The sequence below is a fragment of the Microtus pennsylvanicus genome, chromosome 6 (assembly GCF_037038515.1).
Source record: "Microtus pennsylvanicus isolate mMicPen1 chromosome 6, mMicPen1.hap1, whole genome shotgun sequence".
In the NCBI taxonomy this organism is placed as follows: domain Eukaryota; kingdom Metazoa; phylum Chordata; class Mammalia; order Rodentia; family Cricetidae; genus Microtus; species Microtus pennsylvanicus.
In genome coordinates this window covers 8,068,142-8,092,460 of record NC_134584.1, presented here as the reverse complement: position 1 = coordinate 8,092,460, position 24,319 = coordinate 8,068,142, and the positions used below count along the sequence as shown (strand labels likewise).

General features: G+C 47.7%; 1 protein-coding gene across 1 annotated transcript; it reads left to right on the top strand.

Annotated features, from left to right (window-relative positions):
• The first annotated feature begins 265 nt into the window (after positions 1-265).
• On the top strand, positions 266-23,274 carry Nsun2 (NOP2/Sun RNA methyltransferase 2). The gene is made up of 19 exons (XM_075975721.1): positions 266-445; positions 553-710; positions 2,300-2,404; positions 6,112-6,217; positions 6,973-7,044; positions 7,707-7,791; positions 8,930-9,122; positions 10,752-10,826; positions 12,131-12,261; positions 15,504-15,577; positions 16,109-16,239; positions 16,605-16,701; positions 18,656-18,816; positions 19,048-19,140; positions 19,626-19,761; positions 20,215-20,295; positions 20,611-20,749; positions 22,136-22,175; positions 22,461-23,274. Exons 1-19 carry the CDS (start codon positions 356-358, stop codon positions 22,741-22,743), a joined length of 2,250 nt encoding a protein of 749 aa, XP_075831836.1. The 5' UTR covers positions 266-355; the 3' UTR covers positions 22,744-23,274.
• The last annotated feature ends 1,045 nt before the right edge of the window (positions 23,275-24,319 follow it).

Sequence of the window (24,319 nt, the reverse complement as noted above, 5' to 3'; positions counted from 1 at the left end):
CCCGAGCCACTCCCCTCACGATCTCCTTGACAGCGGCGGGGCTGCCCGCCTCTCTGCGCACGCACCTTGCTGTGGGTCGTCCACGCAGGTGCCTGAGGCTCCGTGTCAGACGCGGTGATGCGTGCTCAGCGGCGTTGAGGGTTCTGTGCGGAAGCATCTTCCCTGTAGGGTGGTCATGCTTTCTTCGCGTGCGTTTTCGGCACGATCGTGTTGTTTCTTACACGGCATATATCTTGGCTTCCCCAGCTAGGACCCCCGCCGCTGGGGTCCTCGGGAATCAGCCGGAAGTACCGCGTGCGAGCTGGCTGTCCTGCTTGGTCGCGGTGTACGCTCCGCGTGTGCAGCAGCGTGGGCCATGGGGCGGCGGGCGAGGGGCCGGCGGCTGCAGCCGCAGGCTGAAGGCGCGGAGGACGACGCCGAGGGCGGCAGGAAGCGCGACCATGCTGTAGGCACGGGGAAGGAGGGGTGCCCCGTGGGCTCGGGCTTGGTGGCTTGCTGGTGGGCCGGGTTAGCAGGGATGGGGGATTCGCTCAGCCCTTGCTGTCCTGCCAGGGCTGGGAAGGTGGCTATCCCGAGATCATCAAGGAGAACAAGCTCTTCGAGCACTACTATCAGGAACTCAAGATCGTGCCCGAGGGAGAGTGGGACCAATTCATGGACGCACTCCGCGAGCCCCTCCCGGCCACGCTGAGAATCACTGGTTACAAAAGGTAAGTCTGATGTGTTTTTGCTGGGGTTGTGGACTTGGAAGCTCTGGGACGGGAGATCGGGTGGGTGCAGGGGAGCAGCCTGGGTTGCTTAGGTGTTGCGGGTGGAAGGTCAGACTATGGCGAGAAAACTCAACCCGCGAACGTTCCTGTGGGGGGTGGGTGGACTGATGGGTTCAACTGAGGAGCATGGAAAATTTGTGGCATCCAGTTTGCCTCTTTCTCTCCGCCCGTCATTGTACATCATTCCTGAGACTTGTCACAAATAGAATTGAAGCTGGGCAAGAGTGCAGCATTGCATTGGACTTATTTTTAAGGTGTATCCAACCTGTGTTCCAACGCGACACAGTAGAACCAGAGGGGTTCTGGATTTAGTAAATTGGTTTTGTTGCTTTGCAAGGTGAATTCTTTTTAAAGTGGTAAAAATTTAATTGGTTAAAAACAAGTGTGGGGGTAGGGTGGGGTTAGGGTCAGCATCACTTCTAGGAGCCAAGAACTGAACCCGTGGGAGAGGTACCCCAGATGCCCCCTGTACGTATTCCACCATGCCTTCAAGATGCTGAGCAGAGTCCTCTGCCTGGCACCAGGTCAGCTCCTAGCCAGTGCTGGCAGCTCAGAGATCTGCAGGGCATGGAGTCTCCATCTGTACCTGCTCCAGAGGCACCTCCAGATGAGAGCCACCTGAGGGGCATGCTGCCTTGGTAACCCAGGAGAGGGGTTCAGAGAAGGGGTCTTTAGAAGGACCATCCATGGAGTCAGCATCGGAGGCACAATGGGACAAGAAAGCCGCAGCTCTACGCAGCCAGGGAGAAGGCTCAGGATACAGGCCCGGCTTGCAGAAGCAATTCCCTGAAGTTCAGCTCTGAGCAGGGCAGGAGGGATAGCTAAACTGGAGATTGTCAGACTGGAGACCATCGTAGCCGTCCAGTCTTAGGACCAGTTGCTCTATGGAGCCAGTCCAGAAATGCTGTACTAATTTCCATAGCATTAAATCTGTCCCACAGTAAAACATTACAGAACATTTCCGCCACATCGTAGGAAGACAGGTCAAACTCAAGGGAAAAGGGGGGAACCCTGAGAGAATTCTATCTGCTACAAGTTGATGGTCATAGAGGTGCCAAGCCTGAGTTGATTGAAATGGAAACAGGCCAGGAGTGGATGGCAGGCTTGGGACCATCCCACATTTTTGGTTCTCATCCTCATAGAAACCAGGTCTTACACAGAAGAGATGCTGTGGGGGTGGGCCCAGAGGAGGAGCAGCCATAGTGAGGACAAAGTGAATTCTTAAAAATTAACAACGTCGGGCTGGAGAGATGGCTCAGTGGTTAAGAGCCAGGTTCATTTCCCAGCACCCTCATGATGGCTCACAACTGTCTATAACTCCAGTCCCAGGGAATCTTGACACCTTCCTACCAAATGCACATAAAATACAGTTAAATAAATATTTGTAAAAAAATTAACAGCCCTGGATGATTAAGGAACGCTTCAGAGTTGGTTTCAGTTGAAAGGTATTTTTAGTCTTAAAGTTATTGCATTTTTATCAACTCACTTTTTGTAGTCACTGTGAAAATTGCCTACTTTTTTTTTAATAGCCATGCAAAAGAGATTCTCCATTGCTTGAAGAACAGGTATTTTAAGGAGTTGGAGGATCTAGAGGTGGATGGGCAGAAAGTTGAAGTTCCACAGCCACTAAGCTGGTAGGTACAGAATCCTCCCTCATGTTGGGCGTTTCTTAGATTTCTATTCTATTTATTGTATTTATTTTATGTTTTTGTCCCTCATGTTGGGCGTTTCTTAGATCTCTATTCTATTTATTGTATTTATTTTATGTTTTGTCCCTTGGATGCATTTCTCAGCTCTGTCACCGCTGTTGGCATAAAGAGCCTGGGTGAACTTTTCCAGCATCTCACGTTGTTTTCCCTGATGCTTTTTCCAGCCTCAGACTGGTGTGCACATGTTCATAAAGGACTTGCCATTCGTGTTTCGCACACGGTTCAGTCCTTTGGTCTTTGATGATCCTGAGTGGCTTTTCTCACTTCTGTTCTCAACCCCGAGTTTCCCACACCAGAATTTCAGCGTAGTTGCTTTCCCTTCAGAAAGGGAGACCAGACTCGGCCTGGCAAAGCCTCACCCCTGACTGGTGTGGCTTATGGCCCAATGTTTTCCAGCACAGCTTCCTGGCAGAATCAGTCTTCCACTGTGTCAGGCAGCCAAGCACTTCCGTGGTGGGGCTTTCATGACCTGTGATCCCCAAAGCCTAAGGCATAGGGTGCCTCCTGCCATACCTCAAGTGCTGCAGCCCAGCCCAGAGGCTCCATACCTGCGTGAACAGACTCAACAGATGTTTTCAACTGTGGTTTCAGGTTTCAGATTTGGGGATCGAATTTTCACAAAAGAAAAGTATTTTTTAAGTCATTGCTAGATGAATTTAGTTAAGTCTTTTCTGGTAACTTTGTAGGTTTTGGCTATTTTGTGCTTTTTATTTTGAAATGGAGTCTCATTGTGTAGCCCTGGCTGGTCTGGGAGTTGCTATGTAGACCAGTCTAGCCTCGGAATCACAGCGGTTGAACGCCCTGACTCCCTTCTGTTGGAATTAAAACCCTGTGCCTCCGTGTCTGGCGTTTGATTATTTATAAATTGGTGTTGTTATCTTTTATTTTTAGGCAATCAACACAAAAGATTAGGGTTTTGTTAATCATGACAGATAGCTGGCCTCTCCTCACTGGTTATTTGGATTTGTGGTCGGTCTCCTTAGCATAGTTAGGCACAACATGCTCATTGAAATGAGTACTGGGTATCAGACACTAGAATCAGTGTTCAGCGATGAGCCAAGGCTATCATCACTGCTGCAGAGTACAGAGACCTGAAGCCTGTGTCGCTGCCCACCCCCAGCTATGCATTTCTCTTAGATTTTAGTAGTTTAGAAGGTACGTACAGGAGAATGACTCGCATGTGTGTTGCTGTTGTGAGTCCTTGAGAAAGGAAGACGCTGTCAGTTGTTCTGGTCGTTGACTGGTTAACGGGTGGCGGCTTCTCGGCGTGTAACCACCCTGGTAACTCCCCAGCGGGCTGACCTCTCCTTGAGCCTTGGTTGGAGACTGGTGGTCATGGTGCCTGTGCATTGCCTGATGGGGAGACCCTGGTACAGTGATTAAGCAGGAAGGCCTTGCCGATGAGCACACGTCTATGAGACATGCTGCTGTTGTCGTTCTGGTCTCCGTTCCCCACAAACTCCATGGAACAGACTCTTGCTTTGAATAGCCCTTGAACACCTAACTCCAGCTAATGCCATAGCTGCTTTCCCGTGTCCTTCTCTAGAGTTGGGCGTCCCGCAGAGCCTTCCAAAGCCTTTGGAGAAGGGAGAGGAAGGAAAGTGACTCTTTCTCTGTCAACGGCTGGCAAGGCTGTGCTGTGCTTAGTTTTCAGAACACAGCCGGAGTATGATAAAAGATTAACTGCATAATCAATAGCTTTTCCCATTATCAGTGACAGTTACTTAATCAGGTGTGCATGTCAGTGCTGGACACTGGGAAGACTCAGCAGTCAGACAGCAGCTTTTTGGGACTTGTGGTTTTCTCTGCTCAAAATGCAGCCAGCCATAGGGTCTTCTCTCGCCTTTGGCCACAGTGGGGCATAGTGTAAAAAGATAGCAGTGCTGCTTCTGTCTTCCAAGAAACCTCAGATGGGCTTTAAAATTCTTTAAGACATTCATTAAACAAAAAAAACCCCAAACATGTCAATAGATTTTTCTTTGGGCTGCCAGCTCACAAAAATGACATGGAGACTTATTAATCATGAAAGCTTGGCTCACTGCTTAGTCCTGTTCCACCAGCTCTTATACTGTAGCCCATTTCTGGTCATCTTCATGTTGTAAGTGACTTGTGGCTTTTATCTCTCCTCCTGCACTTCTGCTGGCGACTCCACCTTACTTCTCCCCAGAAATCCTGCCTAACCTCTTTTTCTTCCTAGCTATTGGCCATTCAACTCTTTATTGAGCTGTTCAGAAGGCATTTTGGCAAAGACACGTCTTCAGAGTGTACAAAAAGATTATTTCACCTCAAATACACATGACTTAAAATATTCGTTCTTAAAAGCACATGACTTAAAATATTTGCCATTGCTGATGAGGTGGCCTAGCCTTTGGACCTGCACTTGGAATGCAGGGGTAGGCATAAAAATTATTATGTATATATGTATTTGCTGGCCGTTCTAAAGATGTGTGATCAATTTGGTTTTTTATTCATTTTCACTTAAGCATTTAGCCATTTGGAAGTTGTAAAATATTTTAATTGTGAGTTCACTAGCTGTCATGCTCACTACAGGAGAACTTGAAGCTTATCTTAGTAAATGTCTACCTTAGCTGTCGGTACTAGAAACTGACCCATTAAGAACATAGAGGCTATTTATTGTTCAGACTATGTGTAGGTTGCTCCCCATGCTTGAAATGAAAATTCAGTTCTTTCTAGTAAGTCCCAGCAGTATATGGTGTTCACACTGATGCTCTGGTGACTTGGTAATTTGTACAGTTTTACTGTCATTGGTCACAGACAAGTTTGCCAGAAGTTATATCAAATTTGTCATTTTGCTACTCTGTTTCAGGTGACAGAATGGCCCAACAGATTCCTCAGATACAGCACTAGGAGCCAAAACTGGGAGTGTCTGTGTTGCTGTCTTCAGTAAACCAGAATGAATGCCTTATTTATTTTTTTTAACTGCCTGATAAATCGAACACAACTTCAAAGTGTACTGTCTTGAATGGAGGATACTGTGTGTAAAGTCCAGTCAGTTCCATTTCCGTAATTCAGTAGACAGAATTATCACACGTATCTTAAAACATGGCTGTTGAGTAGGGTCTTAAGATGCTCAATGCTTGTTGGCTCTCTGTACCACTCCCAAGTTTCAAATTCGTCAGCTGTGTCTGTTTTCCAGTCAGCCTGAACTCATTGTCCTGGCTGCTGCCGTGGCTACAGATGGACACACAGAACCTTTGTGAGCATTGTTGTTAACGGAGCTCATTGTCTGCTCCCGGCGAACAGTCCACAGTGACACTCACATTGATCACTGTCTCACCTGCCGAGTGTGACGTTGGGCTAATGAGGCGTGACGAGCCTTGTGCTGTGGGTCACGTCAGAGACCTCAGACCAGGTGTGGACACCTTTCCCAGTCCTGACCTCATGAGGATAGAATGTGCATAGGTGACACGGGCAAGAGGCTGCGTTGGTGACCCTGGTCCAGGAGGTAAAGATGAGCACAGTGGTGGTTTCCTTGTGGAGCTCTTTGTGTAGAAATAGAAAATAGTTGAAGACAATCATGATCAGATATTTTCAAGTATTTGCATATCTGCTACACGTGCCTTATTATGTGCAAACGGTGAGTTTCTTATCTTCCATCTCCTCTCATGTAGGTACCCTGAGGAACTTGCCTGGCACACAAATTTAAGTCGGAAAATCTTGAGAAAGTCCCCACTGTTGGCAAAGTTTCATCAGTTCCTGGTTAGCGAGACCGAGTGTGTAAGTTGGTTCTGTGGGTGAGCTTGGCCCGAAAGCACCTAGTGCTGCATCACCGAGCATCCACTGCAGAGGGGTGTGGTCCGGTCACTCTAGTCGTACTTTTGTTGGTATTTATGAGTCTGCCTTACCATCTCCTCGCTGACATGGCTTAGAGTTGGATGGGTGCAGGCCGAGGCAGTCACTCATGGTGTTCTGTTTAGTGTAACTCCTTTTTCTTCCATTTGCCTACTTAGTGGACTATGGAATTTATCTCGTTTACTTTTAATGGCATCGTTAATTGACACTTTATCCTATTGTATCTTCCCATGTATTTTTCCCTTTATTTGACATTTACCAATGAAAACAAATGCTTGTAGCAGGTATAGCTGTGGGTCTCACAGGTGCTGTCCTCCTGGGTTGTAGCAGGTGTAGCTCTGGATTATTGCCTGATGGCCACTTTCTTTCCTACACTTCCAGCTGCTTGCTGCTCTGTAGATAGGAGGTTGCCCTTGAGGACGCTCACCCAAACAAACCTAAGCTCAAGAGATGTAATACCAGCCTCCAGGACTGTACTCACATTCCAGCCTTGGTGCTACTGGGACATTCGTACATCTTTAAATAGCAAGCGACTATCCATTAATTTGGAAATACCTCCTCACTGAATAGTTTGTGTGATACTAGAGGTTTTCTTTTTCTGGGAGGGTTACGGGACCTTTTCCTTTATACATGCCTGATTTGAAGTACTGTTTTCTTATTGTTCTGGTTTTCTCCCCAAGGGAAACATCAGCCGGCAGGAGGCTGTCAGCATGATCCCCCCACTGCTGCTCAATGTTGAGCCCCATCATAAGGTAGTGTACCAGACAGAAGAGGGGAGGGGAGGAGAGGTATGGACAGTGTGTCCACTCTGCTGAAGCCTCTCAGTACTGCTAGCCTTTTCCTCCTGCGTTTGTTTGATAATGCTATGTATTTTAAGGTTTTGTTTTGTAGTTTTGTCTTCTTTCTTAGAGTACACATAGCTACACAGAAATTGCTTCACTCTTAAAGGTTTTTTTTTGTTTTTAACTTAGCAAATTAACTATACAGGTATAACCTGTGGTCTTTTTGGCTAAGTCACGTTGACTCCATGGAGCTCATTAGTTCTGAGCATCATCGCATAGTTTTTAAGTAAATTGTAGTCTTGACTTTGTCTCCACAGCCCTCTGGGAACAATGAGGAAAAGGCAGAAGGGAAGGGAGTGGGTCCTGCTGTGGAGTTGATATTCGGTGTCTTGCCGGGGCGACTCCTGTTCCTGGTTTCTGAGTCTATGGCTCCCAGCGTCATTCTGTCCTGTCCTTCTGCAGCCCGTGTCTCTGTCGCTGTGTGACTTCTGCTTTTATGAGCAGAGAACATTGTCTCCGACTTGTTGAATGAAATGAAGTCAGCATATTAGAATGACTCACAAGATGGCTTAAGATCAGATGTAGAGTCTTTCAGCTTTTAAAAAGTTGTATGTTCTTGTTTGTTTTTGTAGATCTTAGACATGTGTGCGGCCCCTGGATCGAAGACCACACAGTTAATCGAAATGTTGCATGCAGACATGAGTGTCCCCTTTCCAGGTAATCACTGGGGCCAGGGAAGCTGTTTAGTGAGTTGAGGGTGACTAAAGTCCTCCCCTTCCCTGCTTCCTGGGCAGTGGAGTGGCCTGTGACTATAGTGAAGGTAGCGCTGTGTTGGTGTGTTCTCAAACAAGCACGCTCAACTCTGAGAGCCTTTCTGTATGAGCTGCCTGTACTAGGACATGGCATGTATGCAGATGCGTGAGCTTGGGTAGCAGCTTCCCTGCTCTGTTCAGTTTCTGCCTTAGGTAAGGAGCGTGGCAGGTTATTCTGGGTAGTTGCTGTTAGCCCCTCCATTCAGATCCCTTCGCCTTTCAGCAGTGGCTGTGGCAGCACTGGGTGCCATATTTGAAGTGGGGGGGGGGGATAGGCAGTGGTGCGGGGAGGTGGCAGCCATTTTTGCAGTGAGCCAGTGTCTCCTGAGCAAGGGCGCAGCATGCCTAGTGTTGGCCAGGCCAGCTTCCGTCTCCTGCTCGGTGGCTTTCAGCGCTGCCCAGCCCTAGTTCTGTTTCAGTTGCATACCTAACTAACAGTGTAGGCGGTTTCTCTCCCTTTGCTTGTCTTCTTTTTAACCCTCATCTTATTGATAGCTGTCTGTTTTTAGCTCCTTCCGTGCCATCAGTGAAGGGCCTTACTTGGCAGGAGCAGTTTCTCTCTGTTCAGATGTTTTGTCCTTGCGTTGGGAAGAATGGTCCTGGCTGTAAATGGTGTTAAGCTTCTTTTGTCTTTTGCTGAAGTGTGGGAGGAACCAGAAATGAGCAGGGGTACCACTTGGGAAACTTCCCAGGAGTGGTTCTGAGCTTGGGACGTCAGCACCATGTAGCAGGGCCAGCTGATGGGCTCAGGTGACAGGACCCTGCCTCTCCAGAGCAGAGCTTGCATGTGCAGGGCCTTGTGTGCTTTTCTCTCTCCGTCGCCCTCGTAATTCGTAATCCTAGAGAAGACCCGAGCACAACAGCTGTAAACAGCTGCTAACAAATGAGACGTTCGGGTGCAGCTCTTTCTCCTTTTTCTAGAAAGCCTGGGTCTTATGTTTCGCAGAATGTTCCTTCTCACCTGCCGACCAGAGGTTGTGGTTGTGTGTTTCAGGGAATGCTTCTCCTGCGCATCTCATCTGACTACAATTTTATGTTCCTAGAGGGATTTGTTATCGCAAATGACGTGGACAACAAGCGCTGCTATCTGCTCGTTCACCAGGCCAAAAGGCTGAGCAGTCCCTGCATCATGGTGGTAAACCATGATGCCTCCAGCATTCCTAGACTCACGGTAGATGTGGACGGAAGGAAAGAGATTCTCTTCTATGATCGAATTTTATGTGATGTTCCTTGCAGGTATTTATATTATTACGAGGCCAGAAAGCCCACAGTCTGTCAGGAAGTCCAATCACATGTGGATTAGGTGAACTGAAGTAGCATGTAGACGGTGGTGCACATGGTCACTGTGGCCAGGAGTCTGGGAAGGGCGTTAGGTTGCTGGGGTGGAGCAGCGTGATGAACAGCGCCAGACGAGAGAGGACATCCTTGAAGAATTGGAGTTTGACATGCATGCACACACACACACACACCAGGATGAATTCCAAGATATCACTGGATCCATTTGCATCCCAAGTATTCTCTTGGAGTGTGTATATAAAAAAATGTTGGGGTCTTTTATTGAAGTTTGTTACTTAGTTAAGTGAAAGAAATTGAAACCTTTGTGAAACTCATTTTCTCTGTATGTTGATAATTCAAAATTAATGTCAGAAGTGACTTATCAGAGTCTTAGGAAACCTCTTTGGGGAAACGTCATTTTCTTAAACATTTACTGCTCGTAGTAGCACTTAGTAGAAACTGTAGCTGGTAATGCCAAGTGTGGCTGAGTTAAAACGCATGGTGAGTGAGTGTGAAAGCATGGACGGTGAGCAAAACCAGCCTTCTGTGTGCAGCACCCTAAGTCAAATACATGGATTTTCTTGTCTCCTTGGTCACAGTATTTAACTTTGAAGGACCTCTGTTCTACCCATGTGGATTTATATATGGTCTTAAAATCAAAAGAAAAACCATTTTTTTTATATTCTGAAAATAAGTTAGTCTTACAAACACTTGGTTATAGGCTGACGAAATTCCTGAAATTATGGTAGGGTTTCTACCATAGGAGCCCTTGCATCCAACCAGGATGAGGATGTGTTCCAGGTCTTTCCTCCTGAAGCACAGAGGAATGAAGCTGTGCAAAGTTGTAAGCTAGGGCAGAAACGGACCCTGGTAGATGAACTAGGGTGACGGGACCTGTCCCGTAAAATACACATGCAGTTAATAGCAAATCAATGCAGAAAGTTGGTAATTGTATTCAGTCGGCTTGATTGAATTCACTGTGGCACAGCCTTTGCAAGTGTAATTCTAGTTTTAAAATATCATTCTTTATTAATCAGTTTTCTGAGGAGCATTTTTGTAAGGGCCTGTGTTACAGGTTAGTGTGGCTGGTACAGACTAAGCATGCCCTAGTTTGAATATTTAGAGAGCTTCAGAAGCCGAAGCACTTTGAGTCCTTGTCAGATCTGCAAGTGAGCAGCTGCACTTGAACTCACAGCCAGAGCAGTGCATGCTCAGGTGACCCATAATCATCCTCAGGCTGTGTGTGTAAGGTGTGTGCAAAACCAGTGCATTCGTGTTTAGGATTGGTTCTCCTCATGCACTTCCAAAGACATCCAGAATTTATTTTCTCCAGAGCACTGGGAATAAGGAATCCTTCTCCCGTGGAGGGAGTCTCTTCAGAGTCGAATGAGGGTCTCTGCTCCTGTGCTTCCATTTGGAACTGAGTGTTGGTGTCGTGCTCTGAGAACTGCAGTAGGCAGGCACTGTCTCTGTGAGCATGGAGGTGCTTTAGTCGGTTTTTATACCTACTTTGCGGTCCAGCCTGGGTCTGATGTGCTTGTTAAACATCTGCCCAGGCAGTGGCTCAGTTCTTAAATGTCTTCTTTCCAGTGGGGACGGCACGATGAGAAAAAACATTGATGTCTGGAAGAAGTGGACCACCTTAAACAGCCTGCAGCTCCACGGGTGAGTGAGCTGGTTAGACCCGAAGACGGGCAGACTACCAGTGTGCTGTTTCCCAACTGACTGTCTGCAGGTCGTTACTAGCTGCCTCATGAGCGTATTTGCACACTACAGCTTGCTTTAAGGCAGTGGTTCTCAACCCTTTGGAGGTCAGCTATCAGTATCATGCATATCAGATATTTACATTACAATTTTTTTTTTTTTTGATTTTCGAGACAGGGTTTCTCTGTAGCTTTTTGGTTCCTGTCCTGGAACTAGCTCTTGTAGACCAGGCTGGCCTTGAACTCACAGAGATGCTCCTGCCTCTGCCTCCTGAGTGCTGGGATTAAAGGCGTGCGCCACCACCGCCCGGCTACATTACGATTCTTAACAGCATAATTATAAAGTAGCAATAAAATAATTTTATGATTGAGGTCACCACATGAGAAACTATACTAAAAGGTTCAGCATTAAGAAGGTTGAGAACTTTAAGTCCTTTAAGAGTAGTAACTGCTATTTTATTCTGCCAAGTTGTGTATATACTTACTGCTTTTATGACCACCTCACCTCAGATCTGAAGCACGCGTTTCCTCCCCTGTAACTGACCTTGGATCTCTCACAGTAGCATCTGCTAGTGCTTAGTGTATTGCCTTGTTTGTGTGTGGCATTCTTCCGTAGTTTTAATTTTATGTGTATGAACATTTTGCCTGCATGTACATCTGTACACATTGTGCACGCCTGGTGCCAGTGGAGGTCAGAGAAGGCAGTAGATCTTGAGACTGGAGTTTCGGATGGTCGGTCGTGAGCCACCATGTGGATGCAGGAAGCAATCCCAGGTCCTTCACAGCTCTTAACTGCTGAGCCATCTCTTCAGCGTACACATGGCATTTTCAGTGGCCTTTCTGTAGAGCTTGCTGTGATTTTTTTCTTTTGACATGAAGCACATGCCCGTCAGTGTGCACTAGCAAAAACCGACTGACTGCAAAGATTTAATTGTTTACTAAATGCTACTGGTTTTGTAAATGGAGGAAAGGGTTTATGTTCTCTGTAGAAAAACCACATATCTGAATAAATTTGGAGGTTTTACGAAAAGGTTCTCCAAATACGTTGTACTTTTCTTGTTAAACTGTTGAGAAATGTGACAGCAGAACAAACTGTGCAAGTCGATTTCTTCTTTAGGAATGCACACTGGCCCCTGGAAGATCACACCGACTTCATTTGCAGTCTTGGAAAGTGTCTTGTTTTTATCCTGAAGTCTGTGTGTGGTGAGGTGGGTAGGTACTCTCTGTGCCTCTGCCGTCTTGTGCTAACCTGCTGCTCTCCCTTAGCCTGCAGCTCCGGATAGCAACTCGGGGTGCTGAGCAGCTGGCAGAAGGCGGCAGGATGGTGTACTCCACGTGTTCCCTGAATCCTGTCGAGGATGAAGCCGTAATAGCGGCTCTGCTGGAAAAGAGTGATGGTGAGCACGTGTGCTGGTCTTTCGGGGACAGTGAGTGCACTGCTGGTGAATGGGTGCTAATGCCACGAACTGCAGCGCGTGTGTTAGGGCGGACGTTACTGTGATGGGCTAATCCCATGAACTGCACGTGTGTTAGGGCGGACGTTACTGTGATGGGCTAATCCCATGAACTGCACGTGTGTTAGGGCGGACGTTACTGTGATGGGCTAATCCCATGAACTGCACGTGTGTTAGGGCGGACGTTACTGTGATGGGCTAATCCCATGAACTGCACGTGTGTTAGGGCGGACGTTACTGTGATGGGCTGATCCCACGAACTGCACGTGTGTTAGGGCGGACGTTACTGTGATGGGCTAATCCCACGAACTGCGCGTGTGTTAGGGCGGACGTTACTGTGATGGGCTGATCCCACGAACTGCACGTGTGTTAGGGCGGACGTTACTGTGATGGGCTAATCCCACGAACTGCACGTGTGTTAGGGCGGACGTTACTGTGATGGGCTAATCCCACGAACTGCACGTGTGTTAGGGCGGACGTTACTGTGATGGGCTAATCCCACGAACTGCACGTGTGTTAGGGCGGACGTTACTGTGATGGGCTAATCCCACGAACTGCACGTGTGTTAGGGCGGACGTTACTGTGATGGGCTAATCCCATGAACTGCACGTGTGTTAGGGCGGACGTTACTGTGATGGGCTAATCCCATGAACTGCAGCGCGTGTGTTAGGGTGGATGTTTATGTACAGCTCTTAGCGTTCATTTTACTTCCTCAACCTGCAAAACCAAGTAAGCCGCTGTGTCCTCTTGCCACCATTCGGGGTTTTTTTCCCTCTGGACTTCTGGTTTTAGGGTTCGCATGTAGGTGGGTAGTCTAGCTGTCCTCTCATGACGGCCTTGTTTGCCTCATATAGGGTTTCATCCCATGTGCAAGCTGAGCAGTACCCAGCTGTCTGTGTGACTCCCTCCTCGTTCACTGCCTCATCAGTGGGTGGGGCCTGGTCTTCTGCTGTGAACTGCTGTGAGCCTGAGGCTGTGAACGTGGTGTGTCAAGAGTTCCTGGACAGCCTGCTCTCCATGCTTTGGGATATGCATCTGCAGGGCATTGCTGAGCCCTTTGATAACTCTTGTGATGAGGACTCACAGGGCTGCTCTTTGTACTGACAGCCAGCATCTTTGTCCTCCCTGCACACAGGGTTCCAGTTGCGTCAAATCCTTGCCAGGCCTGGGATTGTTTTGTTAGTGCCCGTCCCACTGATTTAAGGTCTTAGCACACTGAATTGCCCTGAGGCATCAGATAGGCAGTATTTTCAAACAGTATTCCAAAACAGCATTTTTCACAAGGCTTTTTCAGGTGCTTCAGTTTTAGCATTTTGCTGAAGTGTTAGCGTCCTCCATTAACTTAACCTGTATTGGAGTTTTCTAAAAGTAGAGAGTAGGTTTTCTCCGCGTTTCAATATCCTCACAAACACGGAGGAAGTGTACTCACGTCCTGAGGCGTGGCACCCACACCTGTCATCCCTTGCCTTGGGTGTGTTGTAGCCCAGGCTGGTCTGGACTGTGCAGTTGGCCCTCAGCTGAGTCTTCAGATGAGATTTAATACATTGCATTTGTATTCTTACACATCAACCTTAGTAAAGATAGGATTTTGGAATAATTGTTTTAATAGTATTTAACTTCTAAAAGCGCTTGTGGAGAAGGAAATGAGGAATGACATATTCTCCGACCCTCTCCAACGTGTGCCGAGTGATGGTGGCATGTGCACTCAGGAGGCAGAGGCAGGCAGATCACTGTGAGTTGGAGCCTCATCTGCAAAGCTAGCTTCAGGACATCCAGCTGTTACACAGAGAAATCCTGTCTCAACCCTGCCCTGCCCCCCACCCCCCAAAAAATTGAACCTGCTAAGATTTATGTATGTGTTAGCTGGGCTTTTAGGAACAACGGGGTTCTCGTAACTAGAACAATAGACTCTGTCTTTTGTTGCAGCCTAGCCTCTGATTGCTGAGAAGCTCTCATCCTCACTGTTGGGAGCTGTTTCTGTCACTGCTTAGTCACCAGGCTAAGCCAGAAATGGGGCCTGTGCTCACAACGTCAGGAAGAGGGAACAGAGGAACTGGGTTCGAGAGCAGTCTGAGTTGCACAGACATAAGCCCAGGGTGGGGATGTGACTCCGTGACAGCACACACAGCCCTGGGCTTTGATAGCAGTGCAGAAACAGTGTGCTCTGGAGGTGTGTGTAGGACTGAGGGATTCATCCTCTTTGGGGTGCCCTTTTATTGATGTAAAAGCTGACTGGTTTCTTGGTGATGAGTTGTCTGACTAGAGTGGGTACTGAATGCAGCTGAGCTCACCCCAGACACAGGTGATGGAACTAACAGCCTCGCTTCTGTCCTCATGCTTGGCATTTGGTCCTAGTCACAGCTTTGAACAGGAAATGGAGCAACAGAAAGTGCTTGGGTTCTGGGAACGCAGGGAGTGTCAAGCATCAGAGTTGGTACAGTCCTTCGTTAAGCTCTGGCGGTGGCTCACAGGCATGGAGACTGCAAACGGGGTGGGCTGACTGCAGCTTATGGGGCCAGCTCCGCTTCTCTGCTCCTGGATGCGGCCTACTGACCCTGCTGGATGGAGAACCAGTGTCTGTGTTGTGTTTGCTTTGAAGGAGGGAGGCTCGTAGAGCAGACTGCTTCTGTGAAAGCTCTGCTCCCTGCAAGGGTCCCTTTGGGTGGGGTCTTTGCTTCCCCAAGGAGCTCAGGTGTTGCTTTCACGAGTCCATGTGATAGCAGGTTAGATGGGGACGGATGCACCCACTGTCCAGCCTCCTGTGGCGCCACTGTTGGAGACTGAGGAGCAGTGTGTGTTTACACTTGCCCTGCTCTAAAGTGGGAAACTTTAGAGAATTTCCTGGGATAGAAAGCTTTGAAACATTCAACTCTGGGGTGTTAGACAAAAAAGCATGAAGACTCAGATCACCTGACCAGTGTGTGTATTGAGTTTTAATTTGCATTTTAAGAATATAATGAAATGTCTTTTAGTGGAGTTACTGCACTGAGTCTGTCACCAACCACCCCAGAGGGTTCTTTGTGGCCATTAGCATTCACTCCGTCGTACCCCAAGCCACTTTCTGCCAATGGACTTGCCTTCCCTGGACATTGTTAGAATGAAGCCACATTGTGTGGACTTTCCCCTGTTTCTTTGAATGGGCACAGTGTGGCAGCCTTTGGGGCTTTCCTTGGGTGTGTTTCTAGGTGCTCTCGAGCTTGCTGACGTATCTGCCGAGTTGCCAGGACTGAAGTGGATGCCTGGAGTCTCCGAGTGGAAGGTAATTCTGCAACGAGGGCTTTAGTCAAAGATTTAAGAGCCATAAACATTGGAAAACATTCGTGTTTGGGTATTGTGAATCAATGCATCACCTGGTTGTATAGTATAGAATCCATTCACAGATTCTATTTAAAGACAAATACTGTATTACGTGTGTTTTCCTGTTTTGTTCCTCACATAGAACCCATCTTTGCTCTCATGCCCATAGATTAAAACCTTGTGCCTTTATAATTGTGTGTGGGGGGTGGCAATTTAATCTTGCTTTTATAAAAAAACAAAACAGAACGGTTCTTTGACCTTCCTGCTATGTCTGAGATTTTTTTCTGTTTAATAAATAAATAACCTGGTCTGGGGCTTTGATGCTGTTTGTCCTGGCCTTTGAGGTGAAGGAATTTTGGTATTTTTAAAAGATGCTATGTAAGTTATTTGCTGTGCGTGTTTTAGCTTTACCTTTGGAAATAGTCTTTCTGTGCTATGTGCTCTCACAACTCCCCTGTGTACTTCACTGTAGTAATGCTGCTGGTCTCTGCAGGTCATGACTAGAGATGGGCAGTGGTTTGCAGGCTGGGATGAGGTTCCCCAGGGCAGGCACACACAAATTCGACCTACTATGTTCCCACCAAAAGACCTGGAGAAACTGCAAGCAATGCACCTAGAGCGATGGTAAGTTGGTGGCACTGGGCTTTGGAATGGGGAGATGATAAGCTCGGTTCCCATTGGATGAAACTGGCAATGCTTACAATGTTAGAACTGGTTAGAATCTCAGAGTTAATGCATGAGCTTTTCATTGTTAATCCATTAGTGTGGAGGAATTGTCCAGAGCAATGGCTTCATTATGATAACTTCATAAATGCATGCCGTGTTCCTTGATCATCACGGCCATCCCTTCATTCTTGTGTCTTCCCCTGTTCCCCTACACGAACTTTTCAAAGACAGTGTAAGTGAGCTCTTCTGTAAGTGGGGCTGAGAGTTTGCGGTTAGGGAAGATCCGGTCATTTGCCTGACATTTTATATATACTATTTTTTAGCCTTCGAATACTTCCGCATCATCAGAATACTGGAGGGTTCTTTGTGGCAGTATTGGTCAAAAAAGCATCAATGCCATGGAATAAGCGTCAGCCAAAGGTAAGGGCTTTTAAATCCAAAACCAGCCAACAGGGCATTGGACTTCACCTCTGTTCCTGTAAGACAGGACCTGGAAGAGTTAGTTCATTTGAAATGCAGAGCAAAGTGGAGATTCAAGGGGTGAGGATGCTTGGAGAAGCTAAGCCTAAAGGAAGGATTCATCTGAATTTCAGATTTTTCCAGAAAGCAGGTACTTCTCACAAAGAGATGGTGAGAAAGGCCATTTGGGTAGCACATTCTGTCTCCATCTTAAAGTTGAGCTACTCAGCAGCAGTTGAAAGGATGTGAGATTGAGGGTGGGCAGGACGAGGGGCTGTGAGTCCAGAGTCCTGACATTCATTCACAGGAGTCCGACACCATGGGGCTTCTTTCTGCCCCCCTGTATGTGCTGGCCACGAGTGAGGAAATGTTATTCCCTCATGTTTGTTAGCCCAACCACTGTTTATAGCTCATAAACCAGACTTGTGTGGTTAGAGACTGTGGCCTGGAGTTGTGCAAACCTCTGTTTCTTCACATCATCTTGAATTAGGACTAACACTGCTCAGCTTTGCAAAAACAAAAGGAACTGTTTTCTCAAGGATTGCAGTGTGCTCTGGCCACAGTTAAAGGTGGCCCAGGGTAACTGTTTGAGATCCAGCTGTGAATGCGGAGACACTGCTTCTGGGTGTAGGCCAGGAAGGTCCTTACTTTGAGACTCTGGGCCTAACTCGGTGGGGGGGATCCACAACCCCGTGGGAGTAAAGCTTCTGAGCTGTACTCTTTCCTGTTAGAGGTAGGATGCCAACCATGTCAGTCTTCTTTCTCCAGTGCTGTGCTTATCAAGAAGTAGAATTTCCTTGGCTGTTGCATTTTACTCATGCCAGTGTGTTTAAAGGGTTGTTTCCAGGTAGTCAATTGAGGTTTGGTGTCAGGATGCCTCGTGTTTGCCTACAGTGTTTTAATAGTGGCATGCATTTAGTTAGCTATTTGAAGCTGGTGTTGAGACTGGAGTCCTCTCCTGGTCTGTCCTGTGTGCTCTGTACCTATAGTGCTCTGAGCTGTAAGTGTGCTGTCGATTACCTGCACTGAGGAGCCTGCCGGCCCCTTGCTACTTGTGCAGTATAAAGGGGGCTCCCCTTTGATGGGTTCTTGCCTTTCAGTCTTGTTTTATTGCAGGGTTCCGTGTTAGCGTGTCTCTGCTACTTTTCTGTGTGTAGCCTGCCCTCTGTGAGTGAGCAGTGTGCACTGCGGGGGTGCACTCCTCATGGGGTAGTTAGTGTCTTACTAGTCAGTCATGGGGAGCAGACACTCTGCTATGTCTTTAAAGAGAAGTTGTGGACAGTGGGCTATTTGAGACTGTTACTCTGACTTGGATTTGGTGACCTGGGGAAAATCCGGAACTTGCCTTCACTGAAGCATCCTAACTTGTAATCTGACTGTGGAACTGAAAGATTGACTCTCACAAATCTTCTAACTGTAGGAAGGACACAGCGCTTCATAGATTGTGTGGTGTTGTTAGTGGTTGCGCCCCGGGCAGCGTGCACGTTGGACAAGTGTGCTAGAATCCCAAGAGCTTCCACATGTGACTGAAACCTTTAGTTTTACCCAGCCAGCTGTGTGTCGTGGTTGCCGCAGTTCCTGGAAGAGTGCAGTCCCCACAGTCCTCTTGGTTAAGTTTCATCAGTTATGTGCCTGTGCCTTACCCAGAGCAGACACAAGAACAGCCTGGCTGTGCTGGCCTCTACCGAGGCCAGCCTGTGGGGCCACCAGAGAGTTGGCTCTAAGTGGACGGTGCCAGCACATTCCATTCGTAAGAGCAAGTTCTAAAAGGGATATGGTTTTAGAAGAAAATTCTGCTGTCTTCCAATGCCATAGAAAAATACAACTGGTTGATGTGAATTTGATAGTTTTAATTTTCTTGCAGTAGTGAAGTGTTACTGCTTTATTATGAAAATGAACTTGTTTCCTACAACAGGTACAGAGTAAATCTTCAGAGCCCAGGAAGACCACAGTATCCAGTTCTGTGGGTGCCACAGAGAGGAATCCTGGAGACCGCTCTGAGCTGGACGGTGACTCAGAAGTAACCCAGTGCACTGAGAACACAGAGAGTAATGAAAAGAAAGATGGCGTGTGTGGGTGAGGAGAACTACGCTGGGCGTGTAAGCCAAATGGGATCCCAGAGCCTTAGCTGTGTCCATTTCCAGGGAGTCGGGACAGCACAGCGTCTCTGTTAGGCTCTGTAGCTTGGAGAGCACCCACAGCTTGACAGACGGTTGAGGCCCAAGTGCTGGCTAGGGCCAGTGGGTGCTCTGGAGTAGGCTCCTGCCATGCTTGCTGATTGCCTTCCCGCCCCTCATTCCCTACTAGGCCTCCTCCTTCAAAGAAAATGAAATTGTTTGGATTTAAAGAAGATCCATTTGTCTTCATTCCTGAAGATGACCCTTTGTTCCCGCCTATTGAGTAAGGATCTTGATATTTGAATCCTGCTTTAGAAAGTTCGTTGTAGCAAAGCAAATACATTACCAGTCACATCCACCTGGTGTTTTGTAGTTAGATCCTCCCTCCTTACCAGCTGGGGGTGTCAGCTGGGACCCCGTGTAGGTTCTTCTCACCCAGTTGAGGAGCAGTGGCCAAGGTTTCCAGTCTGCTCTTACTTAGGAAATTGAGGAGAGTAGGTCCAGGTAGCAGTGGAATTACCCTGCATAGGGAACACAGAAAAGCGTGCATTGTAAAAATGTTAGTGTTTGGCCCAGTGTGGGAGTTTGGGTTCCAGCTTGTAAGTGCTGCTCTTGGAACAGCCGCTGGCCTGGCTGTCCTGCAGGCACATCCTGCTTGTGCTTTGAGACTAGAGGCACAGTCTGGAAGTTAGGTTCTCTTGGGTGCTGTGAGGTTCGTAGACGGTCGGCCGTGGGCTGTCCGTGTAAGCAGCTCCACTGTGTTGACAGGAAGTTTTATGCCTTGGACCCTTCATTCCCGAGGATGAATTTGTTGACCCGAACTACAGAAGGGAAGAAGCGGCAGCTTTACATGGTCTCCAAGGAGCTGCGGAACGTGCTGCTGAACAACAGTGAGAAGATGAAGGTGGGGCTGGCGGAACTGAGCAGGGCCTTGCATACCCACACTGCTTTCACTTGGGAAGAGTAGGTTCCACTGCCCACATTTTGTTTTCTCCCGAAACAGTTGTCCTTTGGTTTTCCAGCCTGGTGGCTGTGCCTCCTACAAAGTGAACGAACTGCCTTGTTCAGTCTGCTGGACTATCAAGGCAGTGACATAAAGAGCCTCTGTCTTGATGCATACTGAGATGTGTGCAACTTATTCTTGTGCTTAATTGTTGAACTTTAGGTGTTGTCATGAGCTGTGGACATAGAAGTGGTTGGAACTATGAGTTGATTCTTGTATACCAATTTCAGAAAGAGCTGCTTCTCTTTCTATCCCTTTCCAAAACTGCTCTCAGGCAGCCCTTACCCCACAGTGGAAGGGGCTGCAGTAAACAATTGTCCTTAGTTCCTGTTTCTTGTCATTTTTAAATTGCAGGTCATTAACACTGGTATAAAAGTCTGGTGTCGAAATAACAGTGGTGAAGAGTTTGACTGTGCGTTCCGTTTGGCACAGGAGGTAATTTAGAAATGGAAAGTCCTAGCCATGGTGCTGAGACAGCCGAGAGAGGCCTTACGTCATGCATGCTGCTGGACTTGAGTGCTTGAAGGCTTGCTAGAGCTCACCAGGCCACCTGAGCCATCCTTGAGTTCTTCCAGGGCCTTGACCCAGGGGAAGAACTTAGTCAAGCCCTGAGTCCTACAGGAAAGCCCTTCAGTAAACGTACCCATGGGATCCCAGTGCCCTTTCTCTACTCTTTCAGGGGATATATACATTGTATCCATTTATTTCCAGTACCCATGGGATCCCAGTGCCCTTTCTCTACTCTTTCAGGGGATATATACATTGTATCCATTTATTAATTCAAGAATCATCACTGTGTCTATGGAAGATGTGAAGACACTGTTGACCCAGGAGAACCCATTCTTCAGAAAACTCAGCAGTGAGGCCTACAGTCAAGTGAAGGACTTGGGTGAGTACAGGGATCTAGAGGCTGTCTAGTGTTAACTTCATGAGGCCTGTAACAGGCGTTTCTACTTCTAGGGAACCTTTCTCAGTCACATGTACTAGTGTAGGCACTCCTCTGTATGGGTTCCACATCCTCAAATTCAACCAGTCATGAATTGAAAATATTTGAGAGAGAAAAAAGTCATGTCTGGCTGGGATGTGCTCAGTTGACAGGGGTCTTCCATTAGCAAGCTCAGAGCCCCATAAACTGAGCCTGCCTATTGTCCCAGCACTCAGGACATGAGTCAGGGAGATCAGATATTCAAGGTCATCCTGGGCTGCACAGCAAGTTATGAGTAAGAGTTGTGGTAGGACATTCACTCCGGAGGGAATTTGTGACTTACAGATAACATTGCAGAGGCTGTCAGTGGGCGGTGTGCAAACCCTTGCCATTTCATATGAAAGACTTGATCCTTTCTTGAGGGTTTTTTCCTTGGTCCCTGTGGAACCCGTACTGCTACTAGGCAGCACCCCGAGTTTATAAAGCACTTGGCCTGGCTTCTTGAGCCCCGTTTGGCTGCACCTTGCAGGATTATTGCCTGGGGTCCTGGTCATGAGGCCCACGTCTGACTCTTCTACCAATCTTGTAGGCCTCTGGAGTTGAGGCTCCCCTGTTTTAGTTCCATGAGACCCGTGGTCGTGGTTGCACTGTCCCCTTACATCTCCTAAGCGTCCACGTTAGGTTACTAGGTCACGGTGGTGACGTCTTCACCAGGTCCTTCTTTCCTTTGTTTGCATTCTTGTGACAAGTGTGTGTTGGTGTGTACAGACAGCTCACTCTGCAGCTGCATGGTCCTGGGTTTGTTTGACCTTGTCCTGTCCTGTGTGAGCCCACAGGCATGCAGAGTTCTGTAAGCTCTTATCTCCTACTCCATCTCCTCAGCAGAATCACAGTTCAAAGGAGAGATTATTTAAAACGAAGCAGGAACTTGATTTTTTTGTAATTCCATGAAGGTTTATTTTCTGTCTTTGGTTGGTGTGTGGACATGCCTGTGCCATGCTCTGCATGGAGAGGTCAGAAGACAACCTGTAGGAACAGCTTTCTTCCTCACGGGGTCTGGGAGCAGACTCTAGTCTTCAGGTTTAGACAGCAAGCTCTTTCTCCAGCTGAGCCATCTTGCTGGCCCTCATTCTTTGAGGTGATGAGAGATAGGACATGGTAACAGATTATTTTGGGCTTGGTGTAGGAGTTGGAGCTTTATTATATTTAACCTTGAGTGTTGAGAATTGGCCAGTAGTTAGCTCTCAGTCTCCTGCCCCTGAAAGTTGTCATCCTCTTGAAAACAACACTGAGCTTTGTGGCCAGGAGTGAAAACCTTGGCACGTGTGTCTGTTTTCTCTTTTCCTACAGCAAAGGGAAGTGTTGTGCTGAAGTACGAACCGGATTCTATGTAAGTGTGTATGCCTCACTATTGGATAAGTAGCCTGACATGGTAGCTCGTGGTATAACCCCACCACTTGAAAGCTAGGGCAGGAGGGTACCAGAGTACAGCACTGGGGCCTGGCCTTTGGGGAGTTCCAGGCAGCAAAGCAGCAGAGGTAGGAAGATGCAGCTACCGGGTGGCAGGAGGTTGGGCAGTGGGTAAGGCTTTTTTTTTTTTTAAGGTTGCATGCCAGTATCACTAATGTAGCTAACAGGATGCTCAATGCTTACATGTAGCCTTCTTTGTTGACAGGAATCCGGATGCCCTCCAGTGCCCCATTGTGCTGTGTGGGTGGCGGGGAAAGGCTTCTATTCGAACTTTTGTGCCTAAGAATGAGCGGCTTCATTATCTCAGGATGATGGGCCTGGAGGTATTGGGAGAAAAGAAAAAAGATGGGGTCATTCTTAACAGTGAGAGTTTAGACAGCCCAGAGCAGCCCGAAAATGATGAGGGTACCGAGCAGACAGCACAAGAGGCCTGCATCTCAGATGGCATCACTGGCTGTGACCCAGCTGCAGCTGAACCATCCCGGTGAACACATCTCCACATGCTGAACTGGCTGTTCTAGACGAAATCCAGAACATCCTTAGCTGCGGAGTACATTGATAGGGCCTGTACGTGGGTGGGTGGTGGCAGTCTGGGGAGCTGTATTTTCTAGCATTTAGGAGTCGCTTTGGCAGATTGGATCCATGTTTCTGCTACTAAAGGCTAAAGCAAAATAGCCTTTGCAGAAGTTCAGGTCTCTTGTTGGGCCAATGTTGGCCTAGTCTTTTTAAAATTATTTATAGTAAAAACTACAACTCTTTGGGAAACAGCTCTTTGCTTTAATAATGTTTGGACTGCACATTGGTGCGCCGTGCGGTGATGCTGACACCTGATGCCTCAGGTGACTTCTGTGCCTTTGCATTGAAGGGTGAAGTAAGCGATCCCAGAGTGAAGACTAGAGAATCATGGCGGCAGCTTTGGGGACAGTTCTGTGCTCACCCAGCAGGTGCTTTAAGTGGGGTTGCAATTACTTGGGTCATGAAATATGAGCTATTATGATAATAAAGAGCTATTAAGATTAAAAAAAACAACCGTATGACTTTGATTTGCTCTTAGTTGGCTAATTGAGGAAAGTCGGCCCCTGTGTCCTGAGCAGCTTCCCCTTCAGTGAGATACTACAGACTGGACTAGGGACTGCCAGGTCCTTGGCCTGGTTCTGGCACAGAACCAACCTCATGTTGGTTGAGCCACTGCCGGTTTCAGCGTTTAAGAATGGCGAGGTAGAGCAGGGTAGAACTGTACTATGTCCCCTTCCCCGGTAGTGCTCCGTCTGACTTCCTGGAGCAGCCTTCCCTGCCAGCCTCACGTTTAGAAGTGACTGCTAACCCCTTATTGCACACACATGCAGGGCAGACATGGCACCTGCTTATGTCTCTGTCTCCTCGGCCTTCTTGACACTGCCCTGTCCGCAGCGTTTGCTCTCGCGAAGATTGTCCGGGCAGTGTTCTTGGAGTAGCGTTTTCTTTCCTGTAGATGTAATGTACTTGATCTGTACTGGTGAGCATCAGTTATAGTTTGGGGTCTTGCCTGCTGAACTGCCTCTGAGCCAAAGAACACCTCTGGGAGTTGAGCTGCACCTGCTCACAGAAGGTCATCCCAGCTGTGGCTGTTGACATCTCCTGAAGTCCAGCTACACCATACCACATGTTGTGACTCCACCTTGGAGAGGGGCTAGAAAATACAGGCTGAAGACAACTAGGGTGGAGGCTCCATCGAAGTGGCTGTGGGAAAGCCATCTGCTGGTCAAAGAATTGACACTGTCCTTTAGGGAGAGGGGCGCCCATGGCACTGTTAACAGCCCTCCCTCACCTGCTCTATAAGTAAGCCCTGTAAACTCACTGGTTCCCCAGAATGAGCCTTGGTAGCATCATGGAGTTTTGGTGAAGCTTGTTGGATTCTTAGGAGGGGTAGACTTTGCTTATATTCTTTGCCCGGCAAGAGGAATTTTAGCAACAGTGGGGCTCCTTAGGTCTTATTTTTGAGTATAACCTTGAGAAGACTACTAAGCCGAAACCATTGGAAAAACCTGACTGCTAAATGGCACGGTGACCTTCTCAACCAGTGCC